Raw genomic sequence first — 26,221 nt, 5'->3', positions numbered from 1 at the left:
ACATTTAGAACCCATACAACAGTCAACAAGGATATTTTAAAAAAGGTATTTATTATCTTTAGATTCAAGAGCATTGTGGTTTATTCCAAGCTAAGAATCAATCAATGTAATTACTACTGTAAACTAAAAATATTTAAGAGAAACTTCATAGTTTTTTTAACGCAAGTATACATTTATAAAACCATTAAACGATAAAATTGAACTGAATTTAGATTTATCGAACTGTGGGTATTTCCTAGTTGTGGTGTTCTAGCTTGCATATGGTAATGACCAGGTTCAGCAAAGAATTTATGGTCTGGAGGCGAAGTATGGCATTTCCCTTAAACAACCAATGGGGCCCCCACAACGAAAATAGGGAGAGTTGACTAAGGTTGGGTATAAAAACAGTACACTTTACTTACCCACGCGTATCGCCGTCGGTAGGCCGTTATAAATATGAACACAACACAACTAAAAGTAATCATAAAAAGGATGTATATGACCGTCCATAAGCAGTTGTTTCTGGGGGCTGTGGTCATGTTATTAAGTTGTCAAGACCACTCCGTAACTCGGTTTCCTCTTCAGTTCCCTCAAGAAGAACCTCCGTTCCATGAAGTAAGAAATGAAAACCACACTTGGCAATTTAGATGTAGGTGAATAATTAACATTCGCTACACCATGCACGACAGACTAGAAAATTCATAACTAAGTGAATTTAATTGCAGGGACTTGATTGTAGTTATCTTTTGGATAACAAGAAAATTTAAGCCGATAATGCTCATCATGAATGACAATTTGTTTTCTAATTATTTGTAGTCAACTTAAGTACACAGTTGAAGTGTGATGCATTCAAACGCACATAACGCTTTGACGTAATACTAGAACTTAAAACATTTCGAAAATCTCAATTACGAGCGAACGATATAGCATATAAATAACTAACATAGCATCAATCTAACCCACTTCAATCCCGCAATATTACTCAACGAACATACCCTAAATAATATTAATCATCATACAAATGACAACAAACAATTATTTTTACTTACTTGAAGTACCTACATCAATATTTTCATCGAAATAAGTTCTCACTGGACTCTGAGGTGAATCGAGATCAAACTGTGCAAGACATAAACAGAAAACAAAAATTTATGCAACAATGATGAATGAATAAACTATTCATTACAAATGACAATGTATTGATCACAAAAAGAAATGATAGAAGTGAGATTTATTTGAGCTGTTCATCAATCACAACACTACTTTACACATTTAACAATCACATTACACTTTTTCTCACGAATATAAATTATACAAATATTAGTTAGCACACTGATTGAAAAGTACATCAGCTGACTTGAAATGAAACAATAAACAATGCAAATTATTATACTAAGTTTTACATTACAACAACAATACATGTGTATTAAGCATGAGATGTTTAGTATAAGAAAAAGCAATAAAATACTTGAATCACACTACAGACTACACAGTAAAGACCAATCTTTGTTACTGTTATAAATTGAATGAAAGAGGTTAGTAATTATTTAAAATGAACGGAATACTAATCAATACACTAAATATGATGCAATGCAACCGAGCAATTACAGATGTAAACCCTAATGAAACGAAAAGACGACTACCATGCTTATATAAAAAATTTTAACGAAAACGACTGAACAAAATTGAGTTTGGGGGTGGTTTATTCTCCAATGAATAAAAGCCTAATTTTTAAGCTTCATCAACATTGAAAGTTTGAAGCATGAATAAATCAGTAGTGATGAATATGTATATATATATATATACTCCGTTTACTCTTATTACTACTTTACTGTGTTGTTACTGTTGTTACCAAACGTACTACTTAGGACATCAGCTGCTTATAATATGAATGAGAATAAATCAAAATAATATTAGGTTATTATTTGATTGTACTCTTTAAATATCGTCGAACTCCAATAAAAATCTTTCTAAATGGACTGAGATCAACAAATAAGTAAATGAGAAATGAAGAGTAGTCGAATTCAATACTGAAAAAGACTTTCTAAAGTTTCAGATACGACCAAGTGATGACAAGTACCATTAAGAATAAAGCTAAAGTATAAGGAATGTAAAACCTTAATGCTTTAATTTAAAGCTGATCTCAAAGTATGAATTTTGAAACCTATTAATTTCAAGACATATGACTGGAAATGTATTAAACTTTTGAAATCTAGTAATCATATTTTAGTTTTGTAAACTTGTAAGAAACAATAATTTGGTAAATACTTAAGCAAGCATATGCAAGCACTAACAGATCATTATTTTTACCTTTAAATATTCGTTAAGTATTTCTTCCCCTGAAGCACAACTACCTATATTGAGACCATATTTACTCAATGAAAGGGGATCTTCTAAACAGCTAATTGTGAAAATCCTGGAACCCGAAAGATGAACGATTGATGCTTTTTCGGAGTATGTTGGTTGTTTATCATCCGTAGATGATGCCCCCGAATGCCCTGGTATGGCCGAGAGTGGGGAGAGTCCGCTCTCCCTCTCGAAATACTCTCACATGGCCATGCGTTATATAGCCTCTGCCAGGGAAGTCCTACTCACTACCTTCTCGTGGCACTACTGTTGTTTACGAAATTGAGAGGACGAAAAGCGAATGTCCGACGCTTTAACCGGGTTGGTGGACAAGGCGAGTCCACCTAGGGGAGTTGGAAAACCCTGATTCCAAACCAATGGTGCACATGGGCTCCAGTATCCTGAAGGAACGAATGGCGTATGAACCAATCGTTGGTCACCAGCTACCATGGGACTGCATCTCCTTACGATGCTCCACTGCCTTGTGGATCAGACCTTTAGGTAAAAGGCTCCAGGTGTGGCCCCCTAAGGAAACCACCTGCTTTAGTTTGGGCACCTGAGCAGTATCATAGCCCTCACACAAATCTCATTTGATTTGTGCGGCGCATATGTATCTGGTACCCGTTTGTACCAATATTTATGTGTATAAATATATAAATAAATAATCCGTAGATGATATACTTACAGGATAAGAAAATCTGCCTACAATAGCTGCAGTAGATACGATTGTGAGCAAATTAAGGGTGTCAGACAAACCGTGATGGTTAGATAACTCAGAATGTAACTGACAATCATAATCATCCCTAGTAAAACGGCTGAATCTCGAGTTACATGAAGACTCTATAGCTTGTAGAGCAAACTGATAATTCTGGGAGTAAAAAGTAGATATATTAAAGTAAGCTTAAGAAATGCATACAATATATCTGTCCTACTATATATATATATATATATATATATAATGGTTTTGCTGAACTGCTTTTCAGCAGCTGAAATAAAGAAAATAACGGAATTGTACTGAGTATCAACTTGTACTAAGAAACATATAAGATGTAGGGAAATCCAAAATATTTCGTTATAGAGTCACAAATGAACTTATTATTGTCTACGAAAGTATTAAAAACGTATTATTAATGAACCCTAATTATAATTCTTTTTGGAGATAACTTCAATCAGTCAATAAGCTTAATGCATGAAAGTGAGCTGGTTATTTAGCCTGTTAGTTAAATGATGCATGGGATCGTATGCCAGATTGAAATTTTAGTAAAGAAAACAGACTTGTGTAATGAAAGTATATAGATAAAACTGTAGCATTAAGATCAAGATTTCATTGACAGTGACTCTATATATCAGCAGTTGTCAGGACAAATCATCTGCTCCTTTCATGATTGACTAATTTCAATAAACAGACACACAGATAAATGGAGATGAAATGTCGAGAAAAAGTGCTCCGGTTCAGGTCTCGAAAATTTCCAAAAACACAATAAAAGAAAATGAACTAATATGAAGAAAAAAACCGAAATAAAGATAACTGACCATAAATAAACGGTTATTTATTCGCTGAAAAAAAACGAATTGCTCTAGGTTGTGAAACATCAGAAACTCAATTTTCTAATCATTGGTGTTTTATGTGTGTATTAATATACGTCGTTATTTCTATTATAATAAAGTATGGTTGAGATTTGTAACATAAATTGTGACTACAAGAGAACCACTGTGATAGATTTTCGATCATCATCACATCCCTAACTATATGGATGAATTCCCTTCAAACCAATGACGGGAGAGTTTTAGAGTAGTTTCTTCTGATGAATAATGACTATTACCCTAGAGAAACATAGGATGTGAAAACTACTTATTCAATGTCTATATGGAATGTAGAAAATCCCGTAGAGAGCTGAGTAAAAATAAGTAATCGACATACAAGTATAATTCAAGCTATCATTTACAGAAAGAGATAAATGTTTCTACAAAACCCAACGTGAATCGGCTTAGAATACTGAAATGATGAAGATTCGCAGCTTGGTTGGATGCTTTCCGTGGTGTTAAGCTCTTTGAGCTGGACAGTTCAATTGCGGAGCTTTTATTGTCAATTGGAATCAATTATTGACTTTGTACGGAAGATTAATCGGACATATCGCTCTAGGCTTTCTTTATAATCAGATTTATTTCACCTGTCACACTACTACTCAGACACAAAAACTACCCGAATATATCGAACAGATTAGCACCAAGAAAACAGAGTTTCCTATTACAATTATTATGTGAACTAACTTAGTATTGAACACATTGGAACATACTTTTTGAAGTTAACAATAAAAAAATGGAAAAACTAGGTCATTACTTCAAAAATGTTTGTACATGAATTATTGCTACTATAATAAGAAGAAGACGAATAACTATTATCATTATTATCATTACCAATAAAAGCGTACTTTCGACAAGTAAAATAGAAAAATGGCATTAATGATGAGAAATCTAAATCTAAATGTAAAGCAAAATGAAATAAGAAAAAAAGGTAATTATTACCTTAACAACTTCCAGCGTGATTTCACTTGTTGCACGTCTTACAGATGACATACGTCTACTTTCTGATATCGATGTTTCACTTTTAACTGTTACATTGAATTGCTTTGATTCATTTTGATTTGATAAATCATGAGAGATAGACCGTGAATTATGCAGAGCATGATTACCATATACCTCTGTTAAATCATTACTTGACATCTGTAAATTCGATTCATCATGAGTACCATTAATTGAAGATACCCTAGGAGGGATATAGCTATGTACTACATTACCATTATCATTATTATTATCCAATACATAGTTTTTAGAGGATATAGTATCAAAAGTCCATTTTTCAATGCATTGCCTAGTATTATTATCATTTCTTAATGTTTTCAGCTCATTAGAAGCAGCAAATCTTTTTTGTGAATTCTCCTGTGACGATAAATGCAGTTCAATGGAGTCAGTAGTTGACGCTAGATTATCATCATCGAGTGAATTTTGATGAATACTCAAGACCGATAATGCACTAGGATAAGGCACAGGAGGGGACGATAAAACATTTGCTAAATCAGTGCCGATATAAGTAGTAGTCGTAGTAGAAGCAGTAGTAGTAATATTGTCATTATGATAATTCAACGCCGCTTCAGTCAATGATTTCGGTCGAGTTCTAGTAGCTGGATTAGTAGAACCTGTAAACAAATACAGAAAATAAACAGATGAGTAAATACAATTTGCATATATGCAACACCAGACTAGTCAATTGTGTAACTAACATGTAATAGATTTGGTGAGAAAAAAGTAGACATTTTGTAAAAAATTACACGAAACAAGAAGGATCCAAATTGCAGAATACAATGAATTAATGTTGTATTGCAGTGGTTTCTCTTCAACTACATGTATAAGTCAATACGCTTAGTTATTTTTCATTTAATGTGAAATTCAAAAAACGAAGTGTCCATCAACAACGAATGAGCTGTTTGAAAACTGTACAAAATTAAGAACTAAAGCTTTTAGGTGGTATTCAAGTTTGCTTGAGGTAGTAGTTCGTCACTTTATTTCTGAATCCTTCACACTAGTTTGTTACATTTCACAAAATTATCTTAAAAATATCTCATAACTAAAACTCAAAGCAACTATAAGAATCCTGATAAAATTAATCCTTATTTTCATTTCCATCCCAATAAAAACAGTATGTTAAGTCGCTCATTCTTTCATGATCTTAAACTTCCTTCCTGTTATTCATAATCCATTGGTTTTTTTTTCAATTTCCAGTGATCTTGAGTGCTGCTAGAGGTATGAGGGCGGTTTATACTTCCTGGTTGCCCACACCATGGAAGGGTTCTTCTAGAGGCATCTAGAAAAGGAAATTAGGTTAGAGGAGGTTTTAGGGACCTGCGAATTTTACTACAGTTACTTAAGGACAACTTTTTGAGGCCGGTCACACACAGTCTTTTCGTGAATAATTTTCGTGTTAGCACTGTACTTGTTGGGACCTTACCGTAGGAGACGGATATCCTTGGGATAAGGTGAGATGTGCATTTTTAGGGTCGACCTTTTCTAACTCCACCCCTTCTTGTGTGAAGGCAGCATCGCTGTTATGCTGGTTGTCTGAACGAAAAACCTTACTGTCGTCAAACTTCTGTACAGTCAGCAGTACAACTTTGCCCTCAGACCTTGGGGTTTGCTGCTTTCAGTACTATCGCTCTTCAACCGACTTGTCTGGCATGGTAGAACCTTGAGGAACGATTGTTCCAGACAGTATAGCTCGATTGCTTCATTACGATAAGCAAGCCCAACCACAACGTCAATACTAATCAGCCACTATTACAGAACGTTTCTTAACAGTTATCAAGTAGATAATTATGTTCACCTTACCACTTTTCATTAGGTCACTATTATATAACTTCCTTTCAATATCTGATTTTCGTAAACAATTTATGACAAGAGACCACTTTAGGGTTTTTTACTTGTCCAACACTATCCTCTTTTACTATATTACTATTATTAGCAAATAAAATTAACTATCAATATAAATGTACAGTCCGGGTAGATAAAATCATAGAAGAGAAAATTTTCTTCATTGAACGGTCTCTATTCTTCAACTTACTCTCTATTGATAGACAAATTCATCAATATTTTACCAACTGGAAATAACTAAAATTATTACGTTGAATGTACAACTTAAACAGGGGGAAACAAAATCCAACTTAAATTCATCATATTTCGCGAATAATATTGTTTTTTCTACCCCTTGGTTTAAAATTTTGAAGAGAACCATTGACATGAAATAACTGTGCCATCGAATTTATGCATAACAAAAGCGATAAGGTAACCAATATCATTTCATTTTACTACTACTGTGGTAGATGAATACTCAGGTGAGAATAACCACTTTGTTGTTTAATGCAAAATTATGGAATATCTTCGAAAATTATAAAAACCATACAATAAATATATAATTCGCACATCTTCCATCAGCTGTCTTTTACATCCTTCATGATATTCCTAATTCTCAATTCCTTTATGTTTTTGTTCAATTTTTTCAACCTTTTTTTTACAGGTATTCCAAATCTGATCGATGTTATATACTACTTATATCAGTCAAAACAAGTAGCATGCATTACATTACTAATAATAATAATAATAATAAATTCATTAGGTGATCTGAATGCATTATTTATTCAGAACGACATAATTCATATACGTAACATTTCGTGATGTTTCTACTTCAGATTCATTGGTTATTGTTTATTTTATTTGTTTGTTTTCATTTTTTTGGGAAAATTTAGATTATTTTTGCTCACCATCATTGAATTCTTTATCATGATTATGAACATTAACTTATGTCCCATAATAGTTGTGCAAATAACGATTATTATTATTATTCGGGCGAAATAATAAATTAAATAGATAGAAAATTATGAGATGATGGTAGATTTGCCCATTTCGCATGTTTATCTAAAACATCTACGTATAATAAATTTATATCGACATATATGTGTATATATAGAATAAAATTATTTTTTTGAAAAATAATTTATTCTTTGAATTTAGTTAAAAAGGTAATGAGAAATTTAAGAATAAAAATGTAAAACACTTTACTAAACTATACCTATTTGTAATATGCATGTGTGTAGAGTTAATTTACATGAACTTTCTACTTAGCTTGTACTATATCTATCTATCTGCCTATCTATTCATATTACATTTTTCATGTGAAAGTACACTTGAACGATAACTAATAATAGCATAATGTTACATGAAATGTACGAAAAAAATTTAATTTCTTAATAAGCAAAGATGGATAGTGGCTAGCAGTGGAATCCAGGACAAGGCGCGTTTCGTCCTGTTTGGGACTCGTCAGTTGGATGTATCTGCATCTCAGAGTTGATGTTCACTCTGGGACTCCAACCCAGTACCTTTCGCTTCAAACGCCATCGCGTTCTCCACTCAGCTACTGAGTCCTGATAACATATATCCTAATAAGAGACTGACCACTTGCAATCCTAAACACTAATGGGAAGATTCAAACAAGTAATACTAAGTGAATTTAATTTCTTAATGTTTTGTATAACTAGCTGTTATTTTACATACAAATAAAATAGAGATGTATAGATGGCATAAAATGAAAATACCTGCTAAACGCTTAATTCGAGGTCCTTTCTTTTCTTGAGGTAAATCTGACAAATCTACACCGTATACCAATTTAGACATTGTACATGTTAACATTCGCATAACTTTCTGTAGGATAATAATAACAAGGAGAGAGAACAAGGGAAAAAAAGATATCGAAACCAAAATAATCAAAGACAATATGACAACCTCTCAACTTCGCTAATAATCTTTTTTTAAATACTTCAGGAGGTCGATGCTCGAATATATCATAATTCATATATATGAACTTGTTGCGGTTGGCCTAAATGAATAATATTGTGATTTTTTGAAGTTTTCGCAGCAACCAGTATTATTTTGAACTTTACTGTCTTAGTGTTATGGTGCTACTTGCAATATGACAACACCGCTTAGCCCGCATTTATGCGTGAAGGTTGTCATTCTCTGTAAAATGCTATATGCCCTATGATATTTACTTCGATAATTATCATTCCTTTAAACATGAAAGCTATTTTGAAAGTTTTGTCATTCCTCTTTTCATCCGCGTCGATTTATCATGATTGATGTGTCCTGCATAGTTGCGTATTTTATAATCATTGTCAACCTAAGACACTATTATTGATTGCATTTTCATTTTCGTAGTGCTCAACTACATACACATAACTCTGTACACTAACACTAATGTGCATGTCATATCGCGTAATATACATACATCTATTAGCAAAAACTATTTTTTCCGCAAAATACTATTACATATTTATTTTTGAGTTTTCTTTGTGTTTATTTTTGTAGGCATGCAATCTTCTTTTCCTCGATTTGCTTGGCATACCAGTGTTACCTCCGGACACTCCACGGGGAGCTATGTGGAGATAGTTAAAATAGATTTATTTTGTAATTGGTTTTCGCCATTATTTGCATTACATTGATTCCCATAATTTGTACAATTACAATCACTGACTAAATTTTTTGTTTATAAAAACATGACCTTTGACCTTCCGTTCCATTTTTGAGCATTCCGTAGCGTGACACTATGATTCTCCTTTACAAATATACTGCTGCACACATATGCTTCTTGTTCTCAAATATCCGCTGTTACGATAACAGAACTCTAGCACATTTGCTGTCTATGTTTACAGATCACAGTAATATCCTCATTACATGCTTTATGTGGATAAACATCTCGGATAATAGCAATCATAGTTAGAATTACTAACAACTTATAATTGTGGCTTACAAGACCAAAAGAAACTCAAACACGCCTACTCCTGGCAATTTATATGATAGTGTAAATCCGCTTTCATATTAGAGATTTCTCCAAAAACAACTTCACTTAAGAGATGGACAACACTTCAGTTATAACAAAAGGCTAATAAAAATGTCTTGAAATACCTTAATCTAACATGAATATCTTATATTATGACGAAAGCTACTAAACATCGCACTCCTTCTCTTCAATAAAATACTCAAGTTTTATATGAATACATTAAGTGAGCTGGTGCACAGACCTAGACACGCGGTGTTTTGTATGAAAACTACTCAGCCTTCAACTTACAATACAAATTCATACGACGGTATACTAACATGAAAAGATGCAATGCCATGGTAACTGATGACTAAATCAGGTTTATGTGGCCTTCTTTCACCTAAGATCCTATAGCGCATGTTTATCACTAGTTCATTTGAAACCATAGTTTTTAAAACTCACTAAGTGAACCCTCTTCCTACCAACATATTATGCCCTCTCATTTAGATGGACACACCCTAGTCACGTGGAAGGACTGCGTAGGACAATTCCGTAAGAGGTAGAATCTCCTCCATTCTTGTTTGTACTAGAAAAACCAAAGAATAATACGACAGTTACAGATCAATTAGATGCCTTCCTTTAATCTGTTACCCCTCGCAAAGGAGCATAAACCCACCAGGATTCTTCATCAAACTCTGTCCTAGGTACTCCTTCCCAGTTTTTTCCAATTGCTATTAAGATACTTAATTGAAAATGATACAAACAGTATATATAAATTAGGGATTTCTACTATTATGTAACATACTTTCCATTCGATTATCAGTGATGGCCAATGACTTAACTGAGAATAAATATTCAAACACTGGTCCCATGGCTCTGAAGATATTGTCGAAAATAAAGATGCACGTAATAAAGCACCATTTAAAGTCTACAAAAAAGGAAATAGATTTGTAGGCTCTAATTCTACGATATAAACCAAAATAAAAGATATAACCAAATATAAGTTGAAGAAAGCTCACTAGGACTACTCCTACAAGTAAGCATTGGAGCGAAGACAATGGTACAATATTTATGGAGTCAACAAAACGAGAAGATGATGGCACTTTTACAAAAACCCTGTTTAACATGTGGCTATAGATTTTACGTCGTTCCTGTATACCTATGAATAGTCACCCTCGAAAATGATACGGTTTGGTTAATGAACATATAACAGTGCATCTAATATTCTCTACAGATGAATGTACGGAAGAATAGTGTAGTAGATCTATAACGAGGTCTTCTGCGCATACTCTACAAGCCATACTTGCAAGAAATGGCAACGTAACGTGTGGTTCCTGTTTATTCTAATGCATCAGTACCCTTGATATAATAAGAAGTGGGGGAAGGTTACAATACATCTTAATACCGACATTTGATCCATTTGACGCTTTTCATTAAAAATCAATATCACGAAAAGAATCAGTATAGGGTTGGGGAGATCTCTCGGTTTCTGGGTTCTATTACCGCGAGCAGGGTCGTGGACGAGCACTGCTGAGGAGTTCCATACTAAGACGAAACGGTTGTCCAGTCCTTACAGGATCTCAATGGTGGTCTAACATTGATCGGTTCATGCTTTGAAGAAGAGAATGTCAAGTACTTCGAGAGAGGTAAGTAGGCAGTTTGAGAGGCTAGATCTCAGGTGAAGTGAATATGGAGCAAATAAAAATTCCTCATTAGTTGGATTATGAGTTTGATTTCCGTATCATATATCAATTAGTTTGGACTATTAGGTAAGATTTAACAGATATGCTTACATGCACCACATAGATTTCTAAGTGTTAACAGAAACATATGGGGAAAATAAGGTCAACAAAGTAATCGTAAATTTAACATGTCGCAAAAATATAAGACTTTAAACTTCCTCACAAAAGGAGCACAAATTTTATAGTACAATATAAACAGCTATTAAGATATCCTACCTGAAAAAGATTCTGTGTAAGTTTATTGTTTGACAACCATTTGTAGTTCTGCACATTACTTGGCGAAGTATTAACCATTGTTTTGCGCATTATATCCATTAGGATGGACAATAATTTAGACCTAAAATAAGGAAATAAAGTAAAATAAAAGGATGATTATACTCATGAAGAATCGACTTTTATTACGGGGCTATGTAGATCATTGAAAAAACAAAGGATCATAATGAAAGAAACTCAACTGGAAATCAAACACCAGGCAAATAAGATTTAAACTATTTTAAATGAAGAATTTTTGAAAACACCAATGATCTATGAATAGAGAGATCCAATCGAAGAGATGTTTGGAGAATTTACAGTTCAGGATGTGAATGACACAAACGGATAAAACCTAACTGCAAAATCCCATAGCAACTTCCTTGGGAAACTTAATTTGTGATTTGACTCAATTTACTAGCGGCACAGAAAACTCCTGTTTGTAAGCTTTAGTCTTCATATCAAAAGATGATTACTTGAAAATCACTTGCATCAAATGGTAGTAGGGCTATCGTTGGATTGAAAGTCTGTGTACATGACTGATACAATACGCTTCATGAAAGTGAAATGATCGTTTAGTATTCAAACCATTACAGGCTGGTTAAGTATCAGTGTTGATTGGTATGAGTAGTTTACAATTAGTCATATCGTTTAATGATGTATGACATGAAATAAAATCTTTAATATGTTTGAGATGTTGGACATAAGGCAAAATATTCATATTTTGTTAGAATATTACCGCCTTAATAGTTATTTGAACTGACCAACTACACAATTAGGCGTTTAAACATACTTTTAAGGTTGTTAACTGAGGGATATATTTCTGTTGCGTTGCAGTGTTTTCTAACATAACCAACATGTGATTAAACAACTGATCCTGTTTACGACAAACGTACGAGAATATAAAAAAGTAACAATTTGTTTCTTTTTTTCAGACGTAAAATGTAACCATAACAACTTTTTAAAAGTTTATATTGTATACTTACCAGGTCTCTGAAGTTAACTCATTACTGTTACTAGCAAACTGAAAAATTTGTAACACCAAACGGCATAAATCAATTTGATATTTTGTATAATCGGTTCCACTTGTACTTATTCTGTTTGTATTTTGTGATTCCGATAAGTTAGGATTTAAACTACTGGCATAAAATATATTGGCCATATTTTCCAACATAATCTACAAAGTGTATGGGTGTGTTATACAACGATAAACAAACAAAAAAATAATTTGAACAAATAAATTATATTAGAAAAAATGAACAAAAATTCACTGAGTGATGAATAGAGAAAAAGACGCAAAAAGGTTAGTAAAACATGTGTGTTTATGTTCCCGAAATATTTTTCGAGATTACATAATATAACAGACAACTAATATAATTTAATTGAATATTTTCGCAGATAATCAATCTAAAAAGTGTACAGTATGAATACGTTCTAAGAATATATATCATTGAGTAGTTTAGTAAGTGATTAGTAAATGAACAAACAAATTTGGACAACAATGGCATTAAGGTAAAAGGGATAGTAACTGTGCTGATAAATTATCTCTATCCGAAGTATTGGATACACCTAATAACAGTAAATGGTGATTAGACAAGACAAGTCCTTTCATATTACGAGATCTCAACTTATAAAAGTATCATATATATATATATATATATATATATATATATATATATATGCCCCCAAATGCCCTGGTACGGCTGAAAGTGGGAAGAGTTCGCTCTCCTCGAAATGCTCTCACATGACCACACGTACACAACCACTACCAGGGAAGTCCTACTGACTGCATTCTCGGGGCAGGGTTGTTGTTTGCAAACTCGAGATGACGAAAAGCGAATGTCCGGCGCTTTAACCGGGTTGGTGGATGTGGAGGATCCACCTAGGAGAGTTGGAAAACTCTGAATCTAAATCAATGGTGTACATGGGCTCCAGTATCCTGAGGGAACAAAAGGTGTATGAACCTCTTGTTGGTCACTGGCTACCATGGAACTGAATCTCCTAAAGTTGCTCCACTACCTTGTGGACTAGACCTTTAGGTCAAAGGCTCGGGGTATAACCCCCCCTGAGAAAACCATCTGCTTCAGTCTGGGAATCTGGGCAGTATCACAGCCGTCACACATATCAGTGATAACTGTTACTGGCCTCATTGTTAAGTATATATATATATATATATATATATATATATATATATATATATGTATATATATATATAGAAAGAGAGAGGGAATACCTAAGGAAATCTCGGGCTATGGAAGAAGTCGGTTATGACTGCAGTGGCCACATTGAAATAAACTTTATGAACCAGTAAGCTTTGTATTCTATCACCCTTAGATTACAACGACTTCAAATATGGATTATCATTATTAGGTAGTAATTCGTTATTAGTCACTGCAAACATTGACTGGCGTACAAATACAAATGATATAAATATGCAACCATTCATCACAGAATACAGAAAAAAACCTCATAAGAATGGTCAAACGTTGCGTAGATTATTCAAAAAACAGTTCATACGACCAATAAACGATAGGAGAAACATCATACTCGGCTCTTGCGGTTTTGTATAAAAGCGTTCAAGGGTGTATACTTAGGTTTATCGTGGTCGTGGACATACAGAAATTCAAACCCCTTTTGTGTTCAAAAACAGTCTGTTCCCGCGCTAAACCATCTCTGGCAAAATGGATTTATTATCCAGGGTGATGAATTTTATATTGCTTTTAACATTATCTTCCTTATTATCTTTCGTTTTACGTTCCATTCGTCTAGTTGACCTTTTAACTTTTCATGTATAAATAACCTTAACAAGCATATGTGTGATCAAATTGTTCGAAAAGTATTGAGCTAATATATGCTATAGTTCTGATAATCTTCGTCTTCTTATTACACCATTCAAGCCACATTTATCGTTTGAAACTGGTTCTCAATTGAAAGAACAGCTTGCTAATGAAGTGTCATAACACCATCTTGATTTCAAATTACCGATCATCTTTTTGTGTAGTCCGATCTTACAGGGCAATCATATAAATAATAAGACAGTAGTTAGTGTATGTGATTTCAGTGTTGACGAAAATCAGCTAAGGATCTTCAGGAAAACAAAAGTTTTCACATTCTTGGTTAGGGAAATCTTTTTAAAGGCTACAATAAATACCAGATCTTGTATTAGATCAAAACTTCTTAACCACTACCCGATAGATGAAATCTTGAAATACTCATTTCAAACTAATGTATATACAATAATGTCATTGGACTTGAAGAAATAGAATTTTACCATTTAAAGCAATCAATAATTTACAGAGAGGTCAGCACATTATATAAATTTAAGAAATTAATTAAATATATTTTATATATGGTAAAATAACTTGAAAGGTTTTTCAAGCAAATAGAATTAAAACATTATTATTACTTGAAAATGGATATGAATAAATTAATTGTGTGCAAAACTTGGTTGCATCCTTAATACAGGTCGCAACATTAAGTAAATCGGTTGAACAAACATACGAAATCAATAATCATTATTGATCACTGAGATCTGCATGTAAATGTAACTAGAAATGGGTAAGCAAGTAAGTAAGCAAAACAAAATAAACAATAAATAATATTATTCTAAAGTAACTAGTGAACAATCAAGTTTGTTAGTTAATTATTTAAATGTTAATGACGCTAAAGCTAACCTGAATTGTATTCTGTAAACAACCTTTTAATTCTTCTGGATCATTGAGGCCAACATCATCCTTAGATTTAGTTTCATCGATAGGAAAATCTTCAATTTGTGACTGTTGAATTTGTTTAAGATCATTCATACGGCCATTCATTTTAAGCATTTGACTGTGTTCTATTGAAGATGCGTTTACTTGTGATTTCGCTGACTGAGTTTACGCAAGAAGAAAATTTTTTTACATTTACATGATTGGAAAAGTTTATTTTTTTATGAACGGCATTTGACAACCATATAATTAATGTAATATTTGCATACTTAGCGAAAGTAAAATTTAAAACAAGTATTTCTTACTTACAGTATTGCATAGCATAAACTGTACAATAATAATGTCATATAAAGCCATATACAACTTAAATTTAAGTAAAACACCAGTGTATATAAAGTCATTCTGGGGAGCAAACGATAAGGAAATAATTCAAAATATCACTTATTCAATCTAGAAGGTGTCATAATGAAGCTAAACAAGGTAATGAAATACAGTCAACTTAATGAAACTTTATTTAGGTGGCAATAAATGAGCAAAAGATATGCATGTATGACGTTTACTCGACAAAAGCCGTTTACGTCACCTATCACGACTTAATTTTGTTTACGCAAATTTGAATCTCCTATTCTACCTGCAGACAACTTACCATCTTTAAAATATTGTCATTTATGATGCAGTAAAAGATACCTTTATATTAGTTGTCCAACTTGTTATATTAGAAACTGTGTTAGGAGGAAGATAACACTGCGAAATGACTCTTAGTTTACTATATTATGATAGTTACAAAGTATTAGCTTAATGAAAAAATGGAAATTTAACAAACGGGATAAAAGTTTGCCATTTATTTAACCTAGTATTCCTAGGAATGAAAACCACAGTCAGTTTCTAAAACAGAACATTTTTGAGTACTTTTACAGTAGGTTAGTGTTCTTAGCAGCCAAAGCGAACAGGGAAGATTCAAACAAACAATACTGAATGAATTTAAACTTCACCCCATCGCACAAGCAAGTGGCTATCAGGACTCAGTGGCCGAGTGGATAACGCGATAGCGTTTGAAGCGAAAGGTACTGGGTTCGAGTCCCAGAGTGAACATCAACTCTGAGATGCAGGTACATCCGGCTGACGAGTCCCAAACAGGACGAAACGCGCGTCCTGGATTCCACTGCTAGCCACTATCCATCTTTGCTTACCAAAGCTAACAGTGTTTTTTTAATTCTATTATGATGATTCTTTTAATGTCATGCTTAGTATGGACGAACAGTTGAACACTAATTAATGAATATATTTGAGATAAAGTCAACTTATCTATTATGCTTTTAAAAGTTAGAGAAAACAAATATCAAACTGTTTAGAAAGAGGTAGATCAACAAATTCGAAACTAACCGGAGTAATACTTTTTACTGGACTATCTGAAGCTTGCATAAAAATTGGGCGATTGTGTTTGTTCTAAATTTGAATAACACAAAGTAATAACAGTAGTTAGTCATTATGGGCAAAGACTATTATATTTATTACTAGCTAAAATGGAACTACATACAACCACCTTTAACAATTTAAGACAAAATATTAATGAAATCAGCAATTCACTGAATAATAATGACGTGTGTTAATGGTTATATATATATATATATATTCTTAATTTTCTCTTCAGTTAGATGCTGGTTTTTCTTCTCCCACAGAAGGCTGCTGCTCATGGTATCCGACCAATGGACATTGAGTATGTTGCGTAGACAATTGTTTACAAATACTTGTACGTTTTCGATGATGGTCGTAGTAGTTCTCCATGTTTCAGCTCCGTACAGTAGGACTAACTATCATGACGTTTGTATTGAAGATCGTGACTTCGATATTGGTTGACAGTGGTTTTGAGTTCCTTATGTTATCCAACTGTGGTATAACAACCTTCGCTTTGCCAATCGTCGCCTCTACATCCGCATCAGATCCTCCTTGTTCATCAATGATGCTTCCCAGGGACGTGGATATTTCCACATCTTCCAGAGTTTCTCTATCGAGCGCGATTAGCTTGGCGTTCTCCGTGTTGTATTTGAGAATCTTGTTTTTTTCCTTTGTGTATGTTGAGGTCTATTGATGCAGAGGCTGCTACTACATTAGTTGTCTTCATCTGTATTTGTTCGTGTGTATGAGATAGGAGGGCTAGGTCACCTGCGAAGTCCAAATCGTCTAATTGATTCCGTCGTATGAGTTCTGGATAATGTGGACAATTTTCTCAGGGACTCCATAGTGTCGAGGAAGTTTTCATAATGTTCTCCTGTCCACACTGTCAAACGCCTTCTCACAGTGAAGTTGATGTATAGTGACGAGTTTCGTGATGATTCAGTGTCGCAATTCGGTCTGTGCACGATCGTCCCTTACGGGATCCCGAAGTTGGGTGTCTACTTTTTCCTTTATCCGGTTAAGCAACACTCTATTGAAAAATTTTCCAGAAACTGACGACAGTGTGATGCCTCTGTAATTCTCACATTCTCCCAGATCTCCTTTCTTTGGTATCCTGATGAGGTATCCCTCTTTCCAGTTACTTCAATGTCTGACTTCAGTGCTTCAGCTGATATATTGTCAGATCCTGCTGTCTTTCCATTCTTGATTTGTCTGATAGCCATCTTGATTTCCTCGGTCGTTGGTGGAGTGACAGATGTAGGAAGGTCTGTGTGTGCTGCTTCAATGTCCGGTGGATTCAACAGAGCTGGCCTATTCAGCAGTTCCTCGAAGTATTCTGCCCATCTTTTCCTCTGTTCTTGAGTCTCCGTGATTGTCTTCCCTTTTCTGTCCTCGACTAGTCTCTCCGGTTTACAATTACAATTAAAACGCTAACCAGAAAAAATAATTGTAAACGGTAATAAGAATTTATTTTATTTTGTGAAATAAACCAGGATAGCTAGTCTCATTCTCAAAGTGATGAGAATGAAAGTGTAAATACTCGTTATGATTCATTAAAATCGGTACAGTGTACTACGATTATTCAGTAAATGTAGGACACTATGAAGACCATATAGAGACCTGGATTATTTCAATATGACACACCATTTTGCATCTAAGTACGCTGAGACAATTTATGGAACGGTAAATCTTATAATTCTAATACATGGCTTTTTGTCAGATAAGTTATAAAACTAACATCTCTTTCATGGAAGTCTGATATTAGAAAAAGCACTGAGCTGAAAGATATAGCATAGAAATATGACTGAAGATGAGTGCAAGAAATGGAAAGTTAAAAATGGAGTTAATACAAGTAATTACAAGATAAATAATTACAAGTTTAGGATTAAAAAAATTGTACGTAATTAAAATCCAGTTGCAGCGTTTTGCTATGGTTTCATTACATCTTACTCTGTAACTTGCTTTAAATCGCTACAAGCCTTGTGAATCCTAGCACAGGGATGTTATTCTATTTGAGTGACACAAATAGTTCAAAACTACCGCCGTCAGCCTTGATTTACGGTTCCTTGATCAACATTCGTTTGTGTATATTGCTAATAGGATCGAATCTAATCTTCATCTTCCCGTACATAAACACCAATCAGTTATCAAAGGCCATAGTATATTTCCACTTATACCAATACATTTAGACAACTGTGGATGTGCGTTCGATTAAGGAAGCGTTCAAATCTTAAAAAGAGGCATTATAAAGAAGACAAGAGAATCTCTAAGAGCTCGGTACTCAAGTTATTTAGCAAGCAATAAACATATTTATTCAATTTATCAATCAACTAGAGAAATCAAAAGCAACTATAAGCCCAAGAATTAGGTCGGAGAAAAAGGTAACCGATATGACTATGGGAACAATGACAAAACAAGTGTTAACAACAACCAAACAAACTCAAATTTAACAGAAAAAGCTGCTGGTCACTTGTGAAGACGTTTTCATAGGTTATTACATATGTATGAAGTTGGCACATATGGTGCTGCATAAAAAGACAACGACAGCTTACCGACTAAACTACAAAGATCAAAGAATGCATTTTGAACATAAAGATAGAATCCGAAAAAGAGAAACGACAATTTAACGATTAGACATCAGGTTAATCTCAATTTATGGTTCGCGAGGACAGTTCTTAGTTATCTAAATTAATTGATTGTATATAATGAACGGATCACATAAAACTGATGCTAACTAAAAGTGAATCATTTTTTACCACATATAAGCTAAGTTTTAAAGTACTTGAAAATACCTCCAGGAGTTCGAAAATGTGACAAAAATTTATAATCTTGGAAACACTTACTTCCAACCATGAACCATAAACTGTAACGATAAAGAAAAGAGCTTTGTGACATTCCAAAGGAAGAAGCAATGCCTGATGTAAAATATCCTGTACCAAATTAATATTTTGTCTACATCCATATAACACTTCATGAACCATAGAAACCTGAAGAATAAAATTATTTGTAAATACGTTTAAACTGATGATTAAACAATCAGAAAACACTTATACGACTTTCAATCATAATATTATGAATTATTTGTTTCCTGGAGCTAAATAATTGCAAGAGCAGATTAATCTTCAAATTACATAAATCAATCCAATGGTAAGCAATGAGTCCAGTATTTAATTATAATTCAAAAATATTAATACCTGTCTCTCCTCAAGGCAATTTTATAGAAAATAATATGTAGGATATAAAATTATTTTCATCTAGAAAGTATCTATCGAAAATAGATTCAAGTACTCTCATAGTTTCAATAAAAGTTGAACAATTTTATTCGGGACGGTTGCATACACACAACAAAGTAATGCTATGAATTAAATCAATACTAAGAAGTATAACTGTTTGCTTTAATCAACGATATGAGGACTGATACCATTAATTGTGTACAACTACCATTACTTCAAATGATTAACTTACTATTTAGTGTTCAGAACCTATGAATTCTTCAGCTCCCATACCCTAGTAAAAAGATTATCTTTATTATATCGACAAACAGCTCAGTTTCTACGACACATAAAACCTTAAGTAAGAAGCGTCCTAGACTGCCTATGATGAGCCAGTAGACGAAATAGATATACGCGAGGGCGTGGTAACCGTCAGTGATAGTTCAATCACATCCTAAGTAAAAAAAATACCAATGAACTGTTGGGGTTATCGGTAGGACAAAACTAGAGAGAGATTTACTTATTACGTAGCTTGGACACTAAAAAATTTGCAGCCGGATAGCAAAAAGATTCTGAATAAGGTAAATTCATCCAATCGAATTACTCACTCACCGCCAAATGTTAACACGTTCTAATTAAAATGTTTACTTACGACTTTTTCATCGTAATTAAAGAATGGTTCAGTGAAAATAAATTTTTGTGGAAGTGGAGATGTTTGGACAGTGGAAGGAATTACAGCAGTATCTTTGACCGAATAACTGTTTAGTTTAGGAGAGAGGTTTGAAGCAGCCAGGTTAGTTGGTTCCTGGACAAAGTTCTCGTCACCATTTCGCAGATAAATTGGTACTTGAACAGGTGGAGAACTCGAAAGTTTGGCGTAACTGTTAGCCTTTGAATATGATCCAGATTCGAATTCACCATGTCCAGGACAACCTATGAATGAGCGGAAATGTCGAGAGAGAAGAAAGTCGTTTGGATCACCATGTGTATCCCATGGGAAACTGCCAGCCAGGTTAAAAGATGGGCCAGTAGTACCAACTACAGAACCATGGATAGTAAAATTTGAATCGAAGCCACCGTCCGAAGAGCTAAACAAAAAAACATCTTGTTTAATAAGTCTTACAAACTGCATAGCATATGCTTCGCAAAATTGATGAGTGAAAGTGAGAAAGTTCATAATCCTTTAACACTACTCATTATGTAAATACCACTCGGCTTTATCCACACATTTTCAACTTAAAAAGGCGAACTATACACATAACCCCAAAACAGCAAGAACTCACATAGCATGACTTGATTCCCGTGGACCAGTATATACAAAAGTTGCCAACCAGCAGGCGAATTCTAACTGATAGTATGAAAGACGTGATGGATGGATTGGGTAATCCTGTAAAATATTTGAAGTTAATGGGACTGTGTTGTTCACTTGGGATGAAGTCGAGGGCGAATATATTGAGTATAAAGGAGATAAACTGTACAATAAATAGGAATAAAGAAATCAACAAAAACATATCACTCTTAAACTAAACAAGAATGAGTTCATAATATGGATACTTTGTAAAAACACATTCCACAGCCACACCGTTCATGATTAAAAAATGGTCTCTGGATTGAAGCATTCATACAATTAACCTTAAAACAAAGAACAAAGCATTTGGCTAAACTAATCTACTTCAGCATTTACATTGGTATCTGTGAAGTTAGTTGAGACCTTAACAATGAAATTTAGGGTTTTAGATTTATCAAAAGTATATCTCTCCTTAGAATCATAGCTTATCAATTGGTTCTTCAAATTACAGTAGATAAAGTGGAAGTTGAAACAATAAATAAGTTAGACATCAAAAACTTGTTATTTGTCACCAATTACACCTTATCCAGATTTTCCAACCTGCGTAGACCCTATCCTACCAACAAAGCCATGCATTACGTGGAATATTGCTCTCCTCCTGCACAACAAACAGTAACAGACAGAAAACAAAAAGTCCAATGAAGCAACAGAACTTTTCAAGAATCTTTTCAATAGTTTAGCCTATGAGAGGGACAGGGTATATACAGAAATATTGATTAGAGGGCAAGTCATGTAGTTTTATACATAAACTACGGAAATTAGAATATATCCATGGCTATACAACGTGGTTCGTAACTAATAGGTATCATCTCTGTTTTATTTTATTTGTTTAAACACATAAATATTGGTACAGAGAGGCACTGAATGCATATGCGCCACACAAGTCATCTCTGAACCTTTTTTACATTTACTTCAGTTCAAGCAGTCTGGCAGTATTACTAATTTACAAACAAGACGTGACTCAAAGTCGAGCACACCAACGCACTCGGTTAGTTGTATTTGGATATGTGTGGGCTGTTTGTTTATTTACGTCTTAATATGAAAATACAAGAAAACAAACAAGCCTTTTAATATTTTGAGATAAATACTGAAACTATGAACTAATTGAACCTAGGCTATTAACAAGACAAAAACATTACGTGGTTAGTTTCAGTAATTGAAAACAGAAATCCTGAACGAGAAATTAAGATTTGAAACTGCTAAAAATAAGCCTTTTAGTGCAACTTACAAACCGATCGCAGACCACCTTATTGTTTAATGCGAAGTCGATATAGAATAGATCCGGCAATGTAGATAAACTCAACTAAGGAAAGGCTGCGACCGTTGATATATTTTTAGAAAGTAATGAGTAGTTGACAAGTTGTCAAAAGCTGTCCAACACTCTTATTCCAAAAACTGCTTACTCTAAAAATAGTACAGATATTTGGAAATGTAAAACCATAGCCCATCAACCTTATTTTTCCATCCCGTGTTATATTAAATAATAGCATACACGTATGTGAATCCACTGATGACAGAAAAACACTGATTCTAAACATAAAACCCTTGTATATTTATGTAGTAAAAATTTTTGAATAGTAAACATTGTTTTTCTATAGTTAAACATCCACATAAACCGAAAAATAACAGTAACGTGTGTTACCTAGCATATCAATACTAGACTAAGCGACATGATTATCCGAACATAAGAACAATGGAATACCACATGAGGACAGAACCCGAAAGAACGTATAACTACAGAAATATAAAATGCTTGAATTCTTCGGCTTAATAAAGCGAATTGTCAATAGGTAATTTCAGATGTAAAAGACATGGTTACTAGCCATATAATTTGCGAGTAGTACTTCGAATACAGTAGTCGACCAAGAACTAGGACACTTTTCATTATACGTATCTTTGATATGAAGTCTTTCAGATTCGTCGCTAGCTTAGATATCGTGTTTGCTCCACAAATATTGATATTGACCACCAACAGCAGCACTTCGAGCACCGAATTATACTGAATGAACTGATGCATGGATGTGAAAGATTCTACTTCGCAAATGACTGGCTGATTGTAATGTCAGGAATAGCTATGCCTTGTCAGTCAATCACAATGTAGGACCTGGTACGTATGCACATCTGTTCAAGTTGCCATGATCTATTGGCACAGAGAGATAAAAACGTCACGTCAGAACCCCAAAATAGTAGAGGTTGTAACAGTATCAGTGGTAATAGGAAGGATTAGGCATTGAAGATACGACTCGAGAAAATAGAAATTAATGGAATAAAAACGACAAAAAAACATTAGGATCTCAGAATTTGAAGAAAGACAAAGAACGAATGCACCTGGGCAATCTCAAACGATTTTCAGCTATTTCATTTGTCTCTGTTGGTTTTGATAATCACGCAAACCCTAACAAAAGGTAGTCTATACCTATCTATAGACTGGTGCCACATTTTGGTTTGGTCACCATCAGCTTTCTCCTACACCATAAAGCATTGACCGTCGAGGTAAGAGTTCGTCGAGCATACGTAACATGTCTCAACCACTTCAGTTGATGAAGACTTACAAACTCGTCAATCGATCTGCCACCCTTACCTAGTACTCTACTCCTAACATAGCCATTGCTTGCTCGATGATCAAAAAGTACACGACTAAAACTTCAAAGACACCTATGAAAGAAAACCAGTAAAACTAAGAATATCCTCTATTCGCAACGGCCTTGTATGATAAGTAAACTTTCAGAGTATAGCACGATTCATCGAGTAGAAAGTCTCTAGATCGATGATCATAAACCGTTAGACATATTTTATTACCAACATTCTAAAGCACTTACCATGGAAAAATAACGGGGAGGTACGAATGTTTTAACTTTTCGAACAGAAACCATAGCTGCATTAAATGTTGCTCATATCGAAGTTGTGACCACTCGATCTTGAAGGATTCTGAGACAAGGAAATGTAGAAGTGACTGAAGCAGGACTAAGGATTTGTCATCAAACTACAAAATTATCAATTTTTTAGGAGGAGAGATCAAAACATTTACCGACTCATCCTCTCCTAGAGCAGTGGCAGTTAGGAGGGCAACCCGTTCGCGCGGGGCAACAACATTCGAGGACTTCGACTCTTGCATCATCTGTCCACGTGTATCCGTTGAGAGGTTTCTAGCATGAGGATGGCTGCGCTTGCGCTGATCATTTTCACGCTTTTGATATTCTGCAATCAGTGGGCCAAATTCAGGGACCAGATTGTAGAAAATTCTATGGCAGACAGATGTTGCATTCAAGCCAAGTATCTGATACCATATTAAAAATAACCTGATTCCCCTTTTACGGATAGTGAGCGCATTCTTTTCGTACAGGAGATCCTCAATTACTTCAACTAGATGAAATGAGTTACTAAAACCACAGAAAACCTACTAATACAATTATGCTGCCATCTTTGGTGAATGTGTTCCGGCAACAATAACAGTACTTTCTAAAAATAAGATCACTTATGAAAAGATACCACCTCAAATACTGTGAGCACTACCTCCAACTCTTTAATACAATTACTGCTTCCTATGAAATTGAAATGCTAAATAACAACAATATACCCTTTAATTTAACATCCCACTCAAAGCTAAAGAAACAGTCACTAAAAACTTGGAATATTAGGGACGAATTTTCGACAAAAAATGGTTGGAGTTCATCATCTGATAGGCTATCTAAAAGACATATCAGTTAAATAAAACAAGTTTATTCGCTACCAATCAAAATCTTCAAGTGCTTTATTTTGTGAGTACTTTCCTTTTCACTTAGAAACTTTTTCCTAGACTTAACTGCGCTAGTATCACTAGGCCTGTGCCTTCGAAACATAACTCAAGCCAAACATTCATTGCCTTTGAAAAATGATCATTCAATAGACAAGTACATTTGATGCATATAAAAAGCACTCAAACGAAAAGATTATCTGACATATATGAGATGATTTGTAAGAATATAGGAGCTGAACAAATTCGAATGGTTCCAATCATTTTAACGGAATAGAAGGGGCTTTCACTTAACGAGCTTGCGTATCTAGTGGCAGTGGATCACCGATACCCCCAGGCAGGAACCTAGGTACATTTTCGATAAAAGAGGTAGAAGATAAAAAATGGTAAATCATAGTAATATACTATCTTGATTCCTTAGGAATATGTCTAATTTTCTCTTAAAGGACTCCTGGGTAGTCACTTGGACCAGCTCAGCAGGCAGCGAATCCCAACATTAGACTACTCTAAGGAAGGTGTAGCTGTAAATAATTCCCCAAAATCAATAGCCTTCTAAGTGTTCGACATTGGATGCTGACCACGTTGTTTAAGTGGACTTGTTTAACTGAAGGCTTTCAGTCATGCATCCGTACCAGATCACGTTGCAACTCGGCGTGGGACACAGCTCCTACGTTTCCATAGTCAGCTAAGAACGAACGCCTCTCGATATATTGGTAACGTATCAAATATATCTTTCCTACCTCTTCTCGTCTGACTTCTGATTTCCCTTGGCCGGGAACGATCGAATATAGAAGATACTACTGGTTGCTAGTTGTAAAACTAGAATATCCGTTGTATCAATAAAGGTGTGTCTACAGTCCGTTCTGCTGCGCTGAGTCTCCAGTTTCTGGGTGTCACTCATAGGATTTGTGTTGAGACTGAGCTTAAGTATGTGCCTAATGGGATGTCAAGAAGTGTTAAGGATGCTGTAAGCAATTAGAAGGTCGCCTCTGAGACGCTTGTACTCTAATGGGTAAAGGTTCAGTGATAGTAGAAGTTCTTCATAGGCCTTAATTTGAGTCCCCGAAATGATTTCGTGGCTCACCTTTGGATACGTTCCAGAGTGTCCTTATCCTCTGGGAGTGAGGAAGGAAATACTATGTTTCCG

The 26,221-nt window shown here is 34.4% G+C and overlaps 1 protein-coding gene and 1 non-coding gene across 2 annotated transcripts in view; one reads left to right on the top strand and one right to left on the bottom strand.

The window, feature by feature from the left end:
• Smp_146060 (putative tuberin) overlaps nt 1-25,180 on the bottom strand; it is a gene marked incomplete at both ends in the record, with an annotated part of 53,925 nt that extends 28,745 nt beyond the window's left edge. The window contains 17 exons of the mRNA XM_018796272.1: nt 3,082-3,193; nt 4,852-5,306; nt 8,469-8,574; nt 10,494-10,616; nt 11,647-11,767; nt 12,666-12,856; nt 15,354-15,548; nt 16,770-16,832; nt 19,625-19,768; nt 20,646-21,081; nt 21,277-21,465; nt 24,161-24,324; nt 24,370-24,704; nt 24,743-24,800; nt 24,834-24,883; nt 24,919-25,029; nt 25,072-25,180. Coding sequence (XP_018650501.1) covers nt 3,082-3,193; nt 4,852-5,306; nt 8,469-8,574; nt 10,494-10,616; nt 11,647-11,767; nt 12,666-12,856; nt 15,354-15,548; nt 16,770-16,832; nt 19,625-19,768; nt 20,646-21,081; nt 21,277-21,465; nt 24,161-24,324; nt 24,370-24,704; nt 24,743-24,800; nt 24,834-24,883; nt 24,919-25,029; nt 25,072-25,180 — 2,962 coding nt within the window. The remainder of the gene's footprint in view (nt 1-3,081; nt 3,194-4,851; nt 5,307-8,468; nt 8,575-10,493; nt 10,617-11,646; nt 11,768-12,665; nt 12,857-15,353; nt 15,549-16,769; nt 16,833-19,624; nt 19,769-20,645; nt 21,082-21,276; nt 21,466-24,160; nt 24,325-24,369; nt 24,705-24,742; nt 24,801-24,833; nt 24,884-24,918; nt 25,030-25,071) is intronic.
• Nucleotides 16,409-16,475, top strand: Smp_tRNA_01828_Gln_TTG.1.1. Its single transcript has one exon. It is a non-coding gene (tRNA).
• Nucleotides 25,181-26,221: the final 1,041 nt, after the last annotated feature.

The sequence above is a fragment of the Schistosoma mansoni genome, chromosome 2, assembly GCF_000237925.1.
Source record: "Schistosoma mansoni strain Puerto Rico chromosome 2, complete genome".
Classification (NCBI taxonomy): Eukaryota; Metazoa; Platyhelminthes; class Trematoda; order Strigeidida; family Schistosomatidae; genus Schistosoma; species Schistosoma mansoni.
The sequence above is the reverse complement of the archived record's forward strand: the minus strand, read 5'-3'. Positions and strand labels throughout refer to the sequence as shown.